Genomic DNA, 12,468 nt, shown 5'->3' on the forward strand with positions numbered 1-12,468 from the left:
TGAGTCCAAGCGTGAGAGCTCTTTAAGAGCTATTTTTCAGTTCACTCTTGTGGGTCTCATGAATGTGAGTCCTCTTGGTTTTCAAAGCTAGTTGTTTTGGGACTCATGTCTCAAGTCTTAAAAGTTGAAGTACCCAATGTGGGGCTCAAACTCTACTCCTCAGAAAGAAGCTCCAGGTTGTGGGTTCCCTCCTGATTGTGGGTTGGCTGCACCAGGGGTAGGATTTATGGCAGTTGTCTCAGCTTCTCCTACCAGCTTCAATATGAGTTTTTTATTTGTGTTATCTGTAGGAGTGACTCAACAAGTGTTTAGGTTTTTTGTTTTTTAAGAGGAAATTGTTCCATAGGTAGCTGTAGAGTAGGTTGTCTGTGTGAGGAGGTGAACCCAGGATCTTCCTACATTGTCCTCTTAAACTAGAACACTCTTTTGTTGTTACTTTAATGGAAGCAGCCAACAATCTTTGGAGAAAGTTAATAATATACGTATAAAAAATAGGAAGAATATTTATTTTTAAGATTTTATTTGTGATAGAGCGAGAGAGGGAACACAAGCACAGGGGAGCTCAAAAGGGAGAAGCAGGCTCCCCGCTGAGCAGGGAGCCTGATGTGGGTCTCTGTCCCAGGATGCTGGGATCATGACCTGAGCTGAAGGCAGATGCTTAACCACTGAGCCACCCAGAAGCCCCAGGAAGAATATTTTTAAAGATCTTTTATATTTTCTGACCTATTTACTCTTTATTATAAGTACTCATTTCTTTTCTGCAGAACAAGGATTCTAAGATACCTATATATAGATTATTTATGTATGTATGTATCTGTCTAATCATGCAGAAACTTTTCACACTTTAAAGAACTCTTCAGACCTATTCTTGGAAGTCATGTCCCATCAGTTCTGTTTTTTGTGTCTGAAGCAGTTACAAGCCTACCCAGATTCAAGTGGAGGTGAAACCAATCTCCATCTCTTCATGAGATTAGTGTTAACAGAACTTGTGGGAAGCGTTTTTAAACTGCCTCATTGTTACTGAATTTTCTATCTGATAAATTTCTTACAGAGCAGGACTGCTGGAGACCAGCATTTACTTCTTCACGTAACTTGTATCAGGGTTAACTAATCTATACCTTGCCTTCTGTTTTGTCAAAAGAAATGTTTACTTTTAAATCTCAAGCTTTCTCATGAATCATGAATCATAATTTCGTGTTTTGGTTTAGTCAGTAAGTAAATCTCGAGCCATTCTCCCAGATTTTTCCTTTTCTTTTCACAGTATCTTATCTTTTTAGAAAATATGTTATGTTCTATTATTGCTGTATAGTAAATAACCTAAGTATTTAGTGGTAGAAAACCATAGCTTTTGATTTCTCTAATGACTTTTTGTGTTAGGAATTTGAGAAGTCTGTTCTTACTTGGGGCTCTCTCATATAGTTTTTGTCAGATGTCATATGGGGCTCCAGTCATCTTAAGGTTGCACTTGCCTGGACATCTACAGTAACTCACTCACATGGCTGGTAGTTGATGCTGGCTGTCTGTTGGAGCTCAGCTGAAGCTGTCAACTAGAGCACTTACATGCAGCTTGTTCATTATGTGGCCTCAAGATAGACTTTTTACATGGCAGCTGATTTTCTCCAGAGTAAGTGTCTCAAGAGAATCAGGCAGAAACTTTTCACACCTTTAAAGGGCTCTTCAGACCTATTCTTGGAAATCATATAGTATCAGTTCTGTTTTTTGTGTTTGAAGCAGTCACAAGCCTACCCAAACTCAAGTGGAGGTGACAGACCCTCACCTCTTCATGAGATAAGTGCTAAAGAACTTGTGTGCAGTATTTTTAAACTGCCTCATTGTTTCTGAAGTATACCTTACAGATAAGAAAATGCATAGACTCCTGTTAAGTTCAATGAATTTTGACAATTGCACAGACCCATGCATCCACCACCCGAAATAAGGATAGAGCATGTTTTCACTCTATAAGGTTGCCTTGTGCCCTTTTAAAGTCAGTCCTTACTCAATTCCCTCCACCCATAGTTAGCAACTATCTGAATTCCATTAGTTCTATTCTATTAGATGAGTTTTCCTAGCATGTGTGTTTTCACTCAACATAAAGTTTTGAGATTCTTCTATATTATTGCATATATTAGTTGTATGTTATTTTTTATTGCTGAGTCACATTTCATTATATGAACATACCAGCATATATTACCTTACCTATCGTTGGATATTTTGGGTTTTGTCCAGTTTATGACTATTATGAATTGGGATGATATCAACATTTTTGTATACATCTTCAAATGGTATCAGGGTATCTTTGGGAGCAGTATTATATTACTATTCAAACCCATAGTATTTCTAAAGTATTTCTATGCCCAAAGAACTTTGATATAATTTACCTCTCTAGATGATAAAGATTTGCTACCAAGCTCTTTGGGATGAATTCTTCCCTTCTTGAATCCTGATACAAGATTGATTTGAATATGTAAAGAAAAGACCGTGGGACTCATAAAGGGTTGATTTAAACAAAAACTAACGATGTCAACTACAGATTGAAAATCTGTGTCTGTTATACATAGAACAATCTCCCATGTATGCACTAGATTAATGGAGGTACTTGGGGGAACTTAGGTCAAAATAAACTGACAAATTATGAAACATATGTGATAATGATAATAAACAAGACATTTATTTTTCATACTTATTTGGGGGAAAGGAGAAAAGTCAGTTTGCCCTACCCAGTGATGGTCTTTCTGAAAGTCTCCATTCATTCCATAGCATTGGATAGGTTGCTTGATCTGAGTTTTTTAAAAACTTTTAATTCATAAAGAGAACTTCCTTTGAAGAGGGTGGTCAAAGGGTGAGTCTTTGTGAGCAGCTTCGCTGGTGCACAGCCAGACTCCCTCTCTGAGTGAAGCTTTTCCCACACTGGCCACACAGATAGGGTGTCTCTCCTGTGTGGATTTTGCCATGCAGGATACAATTGCCCCTGGTGTGGAAACTCTTCCTGCACTGTGTGCAGGCATAGGGTTTCAGGCCTGTGTGGACTCTGATGTGAACAATTAAGCTTCCTTTCTGACTGAAGGCTTTTCCACACTGATCACATCTATAGGGCTTTTCTCCACTGTGAACTCTTCTATGAACAGCAAGGTTACTTTGATTCCTGAAGCTTCTCTGACAAATAGCACACTCATAGGGTTTCTGTCCAGTATGAAGTCTTTCATGAACGGCCAGACTACCTCGTTGACTAAAGCTTTTCCCACACTCCTTGCACTGATAGGGCTTCTCTCCTGTGTGTATTCGCTGATGTGTAACAAGATTGCCTTTGGCCCTAAAGCTTTTTCCACAATGGGTACACTCAAAGGGCTTTTGACCAGTGTGGATTCTCTCATGCAAGGTTAGACTGCCTTTTTGCCTGAAGGATTTTCCACATTCCTGACACTCATAGACCCTCTGTCTCACTCCAGGTGAATCTTCCTGTAGTGTCTTAGAATCTGGGGATTTTTGTTCCAGCTTCTCTCTTCTGAAAGAATTCTGGAAATCCCAGCTTGAGGATCCTGTGGCCTCAGAGTGATCATATTTGTGGTGGGCTTCTGTCATCACATCTGGTAAAATGAGAGGGAAGTCATGTAAGATGCACCAATATGCTGAGTGAGAAGAATAGGGAAAAAAGAAACAATGCTTTGAATGCTTATTATGTGCCAGACATTATACTGTGAACTTTGCATAGATAACTTAATCATGAAAACCCTCTGAAATTGCTACAGATAAGGAAATGAGAGCACAGGGAGGTTATCACAGATCTTGCAGTTAGCTAGGTGTAGAGTTGGGATTCAAACACAGGCATGCTCCACAGAAGTATACTGTCTCTAAATTTAGTTTAATTTAGCCTCCCAAAGAACCTGTAAGGTAGACGTGATTATCTCCTTTTTATAGACAAGAATATAGGCTCAGAAAAATGAAGAAAACTATATAAGATCAAATAGAGTCCCATAACCAAGTTTTCTCTGACTCCAAGATAGGTATGGATCCAGGTTGTACACGGCCTAAAACTTGAAGATTCTGGAGGCACTCCATTAAGAAAAAGTATAATATAAAAGTAGGTACAGGGTTCTGAGAGACCAATACATGAGAAATCATCTCTGCACCAATCTATCTTCCTGATAGTGGAGTAAGCTCTAGGACATCAGAAAATATGTATCAGAATCTTTGGAACATTACATCTATTATCTCTAGTCCTAGTAACCCTGCAAGGTAGAGTTTACTGTCCCCTTTTACAGATGAAGAGCCTGGAGCTCAAGGAAGTTAAACAATTTGTCTGATACCACAGATCAAGCTAGGACAATTATAGAATCTGATCCAAGGAACTTTCCCCTTTAATATCCATGCTATTTCAGTCTACTAAGCTATAGTGGAACTGAAATCAATTTTGGTTTGAAGTTATTCCCAGACACTTCCTATGCATGCTGACAGTGTTTTCCATATTGTCCTGCATCTGAGCCTGCTACTACACTTTAATTATGGGTCCATTAATCACTATTAACAGTTTTCTTGGAGTCATCCTAGGAAGATTTTCTCTTGTCTTACCCTTATTCAACGATTGTGCCCTGATGTAAAGCTACTCATTCATTTTCTCAGAGACTACCTCAAAACTATTCCATATCAAGATCATTCTCTTGCTCTGTTTCTACTGCTATTTCTAATTCTAGCTTGCAGGCTTTCCCTGTAACCCCCAGGAATGGTGAACTCCTCCAAAGGAATGTCTCCTCTGCTTCCTCAGCCTACTGATCAGTGCTTGAGTACAGGGATACTAAATATTGTGATTTAAGGGCATCTCAGTGATCAACCGACTCACTCACTGAAAAATGCTACATTCTGCGCATATCTTCCATGACAATCCAGCAGGGTAGCTGTTGGAAATCCAAACATGTCCACGCCTGCTGTATGACTTTAATTACCACCTCTTCATATGATTCTTCCATGGGCTATTCTTGAACACCTGAGGAGGAAAAAACAAACAAACAAAAAACATAAAAAGAAAAACAAACAGGAAAAGGCAAGAGAATTGATAAGTGAGAAGGATAAATTTGGGGTGTGAGTAAATGGAAGAAATCTGGATTGCCTGATGTAATCTTAGCCACCTATAATGTAACCCAAAGTTGGTCTAAAGATACCATGACCACGTATAAATGAGTCAAGATGGAAACATGAGGTGGGAAGCACAGAACACATGTATCTCTTCCTCCCAATCCCAAGATAATGGTCACTCCTGTTTGTACGTTAGCTATGGCATGTGATTGGGATCTCCCACTTCCTTCCCCCACCTAACCACCTGCTCTTTTATACTTCAAGCCTCCAAAGGAATTCAGAATTTAAAAAAAACAACATTTCAGCCTTCATGATTCGTTCTATGATGAAAATGGCTCCAGCTCTCCCCTCCAGTTCCCCCCAGGTTATAAGGACAAGAGATCTCATATGTTTACCTTTTAACAATATTTAGGAGGGTCCAGATCCAGAACCACCCCTCTCCTATTCTTCAGGATATGAGAATACCAATTCTAAGTGTAAACACTTGCCAGTTCTAGGAAAAGAAAGACCTTCTTCAGACTCCCAAAACCAAGCCCAGGGCACTCCAACTAGGATAAGTAACCTGTCCAAATTCGTACAGCCAGTAAGGAGTCCAGGGTGGGCAAAGGATCAAATTCAAGACTTTCTAGAGTCTATGCCCTTTAACTAGATAATTAAGAGCTGGTGAGAACTTTTATAAAATGGAACAGAATGTAACAGTGCTTGACAGGACTTTACCACTCTTCAAGATCCTAGGAATCCTCTTGTTCCACACGCTTTTTCTCCCCCCCCCCCTTTTTGAGTATTTTCTTCTTACTTTAGGATCCTAATTACGAAATTCGTACACTTTATGCAGTGGTTCAGTGCATTATCTTTATTCCCCTCCAATATGTTTCATCAAAATGCAGGCCTCCTGATTTAATGAAATAGCAGTGTGATGCTATAGTGGTTTTGTTAACCTGAACATCTGGTCTTGACAACTGTACGTTCTGCCACATTTTTTTTGACTGGAGAGTCATTTTAAACTTGTATTTGGAGGTGTCACCTCCAATCTGGAATAGAGGCTACAAAAGAATGCTCTATGATATCCTTATCTATGATATCCTCTATGATACTGCCAGGATGCTACAGGATGTTCATTTGTTCAAGGTGCTACTGCTCAACAACTGCACATCCATAAGGAGTCCCTGGAAAGTGCACAAAACCTAAACCCTGCCTAAGGTTGGACTCTGTCTCTGGGAAATCCAGCAAATAGTTTGGTCAGAACAAGTGGGTAGAATTTACAGCTCTGCTTCTCCGCATACTACGAGATCTTCCAACAAGTAACAACTCTGCTGCATCTCAGGAACTGCCTTGGTTAATAAATGGAGATTGTTTTATTTTTCTCCTTAGGTCACAAATCTGAGGAAATACTTTCCTGAAAATTTTGAAGTGGCTTTATTAATAGAAAATTGCTTTTCCTATCAAAGGCTATTTATCCTTTGGAAAAACTCAGAATTAGGCCAGGAGAGACTTGGATTCTTGCCTTGAATCTCCCCTACCCCTATACAGCCTTGGGCAAGTAACCAAACAGCCCTGGCTCTATTTCCTCCCTAACTAAATAGATTAACAATACTGTCACATCAGGTAGCTCTTGGGAGAATAAAAGAACCAAATGTGAAGAATCTCTGACGGCACCTATAGACTGAATGCCTAAAGTGGAGAGCCCTTAGAGGGGGTAAGCTTCGCTGTCTTTGGAACCTCTTGGGCGATAGTCTCAGGTTTAGGAGGTGAGGGTGGGGGTGATTATTTTCTCTACACATCTGAATCCATTTTGTCCTTTCTCCCATTCTCCACCCTAACAAGGCTGTCCTCTCTCCCATCCCCCCTCCCTAGAGAGAGCACCCCCCACCCCCAACGTGTTGTGAAATCCTTTCTGCAGGCCCCAGGCACACCTGCCTGTGGCCTCCCCCTCCCGCGTCTCCAGGGTGCGGGGCCTTTACACATGCTCTGTCCTGCGGAGCGGCGGTCGGAGGGGCCCCTGCTCCCCCGGGTACACTCTCCCTCCCGCCTCAGGCGCCCCCGGGCCCGCCCTGCGTGCTGGACCTCAGCATCCCGCTCTCCAGTCCAGCTGGACCCTTCTCTGCGGGCCGCACGCCTCTCCCCTCGCGGGTGGCCTCCCTCGGGGATCAGGCCGGCCAGGCCTGCTCTAGGGCAGCGGGGGCCGAAGAGGGCCCGGGGGCGGCGGCCTGCCCACGCGGCCCCGCCTAGCCGGGCTCACTGACCCGGCCGGCGGCCTCACTCACCGCAGCGGCGCGCGCCCGCAGACAGACAAAGGCCGGCGCCGAGCCCACAGCAGCGCCGGCGCGAGCGGACCGAACTACAACTCCCAAGAGGCTGCGCGAGAGCCCGCCCGCCGGGTCCCGAGCCTTGGCTGGCCTGGCTTCTTGGAGCACTGTGGGAAACGTAGTTCCGTGGCGCGCCCTGCTGCTCGGACTCTGAGGGTCCCGACCGGGCGGGGTCCTCGGTCGTATCCCGTTCGTGCTGTAGGCGGAGGCGTTCTGTCCACCGACGTAGTCCGGGGAGAGAGAGAGCCCCGCAGCCGCTCAGATTAGGCCTGGAATAGCAGCGTAGTAAAGCCGACCGCTGGGCCAGGAAATCCGGAATCCGGGGTTCTTGAGGATTTCATGGAAGGAAACAAAATCTTGAGGGAGAAAAGCCTTGGGTGCATTGGGGTTATGTGTTGAGCTGCTGCTTGAGCAAAGACTCTGGTCTGTAGTTCAGGCTCTGAAGCTAGGAGCAAATCTGTCAAGTAGAGCCTGTGGATAAGAATTTGACATAGCTAGAGACTTTCAAGGGTCTGAGAGGAGGATACTTTTGTCTGGTGTAGAGCTATTCCTTTCAGATTAGCAAGATCTTGTCTTCAATTTGCAAGTGGGTGGCTCCACCATTGACTATCTGTGAGATAAAGGTTCTCTGAAAGTGCCCCAAGCCTCCCTCAAACACACTTTTACAGGATCTTGGCCTCTCCCCAAGATGGAATTTGGATAGGCAAGAATGGCTTTAAAATTCCTGATGACTGAGGCTGCTGTTGCCAGGGGCTCCCTCCTCCTTGGAATCACCTTGCTCTCCTTTTTCCTGGAACTCTTTTGCTCACTGTACTTTTCTCTTCAGGCTCCCTGCTCCAGAGCTTCCATTTGCAGACTGGCTTGGCCTCTTGAATGGAGGGCTTCATAAAGCAAACTTCTATTGCTATGTCCTTGTCCTCTACCCCATAGCCACCAGTTAAGCAAAACAAAACAGAAAAATTAATTTCACAGAGCATACAAAGTGTAAATCATAAGTTGGTTCTTAAATGTTAGTCATTACTATTACTAATAATATATCATTACTCAAGTTCAATTGAATCTATGTGCTGAGCCCATTTTAAGTGCCAGGTACTATGCTGAATGTTGGGGACATAAATGTGAACAAGGCACACTCCCTTCTCTTAGGAGGGGAGCTGAAAGTCTAGCTGAGAAATAAACACACCACCTTTCTTAAAACCTGTGCCAGGGGCTTCTCTACAGAGAGGTCCATGAGTGTGCAGTGGAAACTGCTCTGATGCCCCCATCCCCACCCCCAAAGGCCCCTCAGCACCAATGCGGATCTCCCTGTGGTGCATCCTTCTGTCATTCATTCCAGAGTCAGGGAGAGAAAGGGGTAGGGCACCAGGGGACGGGGCACAATCACTGTTCCATTTCTCTTTCCTTGCTGAACAGCCAGATACTTTTACTTTTTCAAAGCTCGGGAAGCACACAGCAAAGGCCAGTCCTGGTGTTTGCTGTATGAGTGTCTCTGCTTTCTTCTCTCCTGAGGCTGTGTCAATAGGGCTGTGTGTATCACCTGCCAAACTCCAGGAGTCATTTCTTCTGCTGATAAACAGCACCAGGCACCTAGAAGTCACTCTGGGCATATTGGTTCTGTTGAGGTCAGGATCAGTTGTGGACATTAGGACAAGTTTCAGATCCCATCATGAAAGCAGATGACAAAGCTTCAGTGGGAAAAGGTGGCTGTAAAAGGGGACTTGTAGGGGCGCCTGGGTGGCTCAGTGGGTTAAAGCCTCTGACTTCGGCTCAGGGCATAATCTCAGGGTCCTGGGATCGAGTCCCACATCGGGCTCCCTGTTCAGCAGGGAGCCTGCTTTCCCCTCTCTCTGCCTGCCTCTCTGCCTACTTGTGATCTCTCTCTGTCAAATAAATAAATAAAATCTTAAAAAAAGGGGGGAACTTGTAGTTACTTTTCTCACATAAATCTGCATAAATTCTCTTAAGGAGTCTTAGGAAAGTGGGCATATTGAATGGACATGGGGGAGAAGGCAGTTAGGACTGGAGTTGATGAGACCTAATGCTCCCTAGACAGATGCTTAGCAGTCTTCACCGAGATCCTAAATGGGGCCCAGTCTTCAAACACAACCAGCAACTTAAGGCCCCCACTCAACAGGAGGTGGAGGGGTAGGGTGATGGTGTCAGTAGTGTAGATTTGAAAAATTGCCAAAGAACTATTCCTCCATTTTGCATGTATTTCAAAACATTAGGCAAGGATAGATAATTCAATAAATGGTGTTATGACAAAAGGCTAACCATTTGGGAATGAAATAAAGTTAAATGTTTACCTTACTATAGCCAAGATAGCCTCCAGAAGGATTAAATGTAAAATGTAATACCCAGATCCACAAAAGGCTTAATACTTTCATAATCTTGGCATAGGACAGGCTTTCCTAACCATGGTAACAAAGGTAGAAACAATAAAGAATAAGATTGCTGGATTTGACAGCATTAAAATCCAACACTTCTGTGTGTCAACACCATTTATGAAGTTAACAAATGACAAGCTGGGAAAATATTAACAACTGTCATATTTAAAGATAACATACAAAAACATTTCAATAGAAATTTGGCAAAGGACAACAACTCAAAAAATAAAATACTCAGGTTTGCTATTAATCTTTTTAAAATGCCAGGTGACACAGGAAATTTTTTTTTCCCCTGACTGTTGAGTGGCAAAAACTGTGGAAGGGACTAGGGTAATGGACATTTTCATCCATGTGTAAATTGAGGCAGTCATTCTGACTAGACATTTGGTAATATCTATCAAAAAGTCCTAAAAATATACATACTACGTCTAGAGTATTTTCCCCAGGAAAAAAAATCAGATAATTGTATCCTAAATGTGGAATGAAAGCTGCAGCATCTAAGTTTCTAAAGCGAATTATTGACTGAGAAAGGACTTCTGGTTTCTTTGAAGGGAGTTGCTGCCCCAGAAGTTTCTGTGAGATGGCATGATGCTCAAGGAGAGCTCTAGTCCTTCACTTGCTGCCATAGTTCTGAACAGTCTTTGGATCTAGAGTGGTAGAATCTGCCCTCCTGGAAGAGTTTATCAGAATAATTTCCATTATGTTTCAAGTCTGTGTTCATTCTAGTCCCTGTCAGAAATGCAAGTGCCTTTAGTCATTTTCAACAACTGTGTTTTATGTCTTCCATACCATTATTCTGTACATTCACTGAACTAACCGGCCTTCCCATCCCTCCAAAGCCATCCCATTATGTCCATCTTGGATGCCAGTGCTTGGCAGAAAGCTGGCTGTCTCTCAGGCCTTTATGCCCAGTGACCAGACTTGAGGAGCTGAATCTACCAGAAAGAAAGGGATCTGTGTGTTAGTACAATTCTTTGGAAAGGTTGAATTCTCAGCTAGAGCCATCCACAGGTCTCTTGACTTGCTAGCTAGTTCTCAGGGCTGAAAGTCATCCTGGCCTCTCCTTGGACAAGCCATTCCTGTTCTCTGCAGCTGCTTCTGTCCCTTTGAGCAAACATGTCTTGTGTTTATTCTCCCTATTCCTACCTTCTACTAATAATTTGGCATTAATGATGCCTAGTGTGTGCATCTTAGCTTTTGTAATAACTCTATTCAAATCTAAATCATTCATCCTTGTGGCGACTATTTGTGCAGGGTTCAGACAGATTTTTATTCTTGCCATTTATTTCTCCCATGTAACTTGTTACACCTTTCTTCATTCAGTTTTTTGATGGAGTCGCTTATAAAGCAGACAATGGGAGGGGAAGTTTGGGGTGGGGATTGATGGCCCACACTTAGTATATATTTGCATCTATTTCTAGCACTAAGGGCCAGGCTGTCCTTTCCTGCATAGGCTCCAGTGCCCAGAGCTGATTATTCTGTTTGGTAGCACTTAGTGGGGCTGCCTTTGGGGATCCCTTTAGGATATATTTATGGTGCTGCTTGGCCCAGAAAGAGGAGGTGCCCTTTGTTGTGTGGGTGAGTATAGTCCTTTCATAATGACCCTTCTAAGGAGATGTCAAGGGGGAGCATGAAGTACTGTGTTTCTGTCAGCCCACTTTGTAGGAAGGTCCCCCCCACTCCAAACAGCCAGACAATGAAGGCATGAATGGGATTGCAGGTGAGAGCTAGAAGTTGTTCCTGCTCAGATTATCTGTTGGATGTTACTTCCTACTATACCCAAGACCCAGCTACAGCCCTGGGTGCCAGGGTTCTTTACTGGGGACCCGTGGATGTGTGCCACGTGTTTCTGTGGACTTGCAAAATGGCATAACTGAACTTTTGGAGCAGATAGTACTTAATTTTCATTGAAGAGTTGGTTGACCTCCAAAAAGATTAAATTGATTATTTTAGAGAATTCTTGAATAGATAGAGATATATCATTTTCAACTTTTTCTTTTAACTTTTCCTTTTTTAAGTAGGCTCCATGCCCATTGTGGAGCCCAATCTGGTCCTGAACTCACAATCCTGAGATCAAGACCTGAGCTGAGATCAAGAGTCAGACACTTTTTTTTATTTTTTTTTAAGATTTTATTTATTTAATTGACAGTGAGAGAGAGAGAGAGAGAGAGCGAGAGCGAGAGCGAGCACAAACAGGGTGTGCGGCAGGCGGAAGGAGAGGGAGAAGCAGTCTCCCTGCCAAGCAGGGAGCCTGATGCGGGACTTCATCCCAGGACCCTGGGATCATGACCTGAGCTGAAAGCAGATGCTTAACTTTTTTTTTTTTTTTTAAGATTTTATTTATTTATTTGACAATGAGAGAGAGCGAGAGAGACAAGAGAAGAGTTGGACACTTAACTGACTGAGCCACCCAGGCACCCTGAACTTTCATTTTGAAATAATTTCGGACTTACAGAAAAGTTGCGAGAACAATACAGGAGTTTTCACATTCATCTTTCCCCCAGATTTTCCTACTGAGAGAATTATAACAACAATGAAAACCAGGAAATTAACATTGGTACAATACCCAAAAGTGATACTTAAGAGTAAATGACTGACCTTACTGAAATTTCACCAGTTTTACCCTTTATGTTCATTTTCTGTTCCTGGGTCCAGTCTAGGGTCCCATAATGCATTTAGTTGTTGTGTCTCAATTTCCTCCTATTTGT

At 42.9% G+C, this 12,468-nt stretch overlaps 1 protein-coding gene across 4 annotated transcripts; it reads right to left on the reverse strand.

Annotated features, from left to right (window-relative positions):
• Window positions 1–2,643: 2,643 nt before the first annotated feature.
• On the reverse strand, window positions 2,644–7,395 carry ZNF32 (zinc finger protein 32). 4 transcript variants are annotated; one of them, XM_080823208.1, is made up of 4 exons: window positions 7,332–7,395; window positions 5,463–5,560; window positions 4,839–4,978; window positions 2,644–3,584 (listed from the first exon to the last, which is right to left on the reverse strand). In XM_080823208.1, the coding sequence occupies exons 3-4, from the start codon at window positions 4,906–4,908 to the stop codon at window positions 2,833–2,835; spliced, it is 822 nt and encodes a 273-aa protein (XP_080679334.1). In that variant the 5' UTR covers window positions 4,909–4,978; window positions 5,463–5,560; window positions 7,332–7,395; the 3' UTR covers window positions 2,644–2,832. The 4 variants fall into 4 exon arrangements, with proteins under 4 accessions (XP_080679334.1, XP_080679335.1, XP_080679333.1 ...); XM_080823209.1 differs by lacking the exon at window positions 5,463–5,560 and having other exon boundaries at window positions 7,332–7,393; XM_080823207.1 differs by lacking the exon at window positions 5,463–5,560 and having other exon boundaries at window positions 2,644–3,626; window positions 7,332–7,393.
• Between the last annotated feature and the right edge of the window lie 5,073 nt (window positions 7,396–12,468).

The sequence above is a fragment of the Martes martes genome (assembly GCF_963455335.1).
Source record: "Martes martes genome assembly, chromosome: 14".
NCBI classification, from domain to species: Eukaryota; Metazoa; Chordata; class Mammalia; order Carnivora; family Mustelidae; genus Martes; species Martes martes.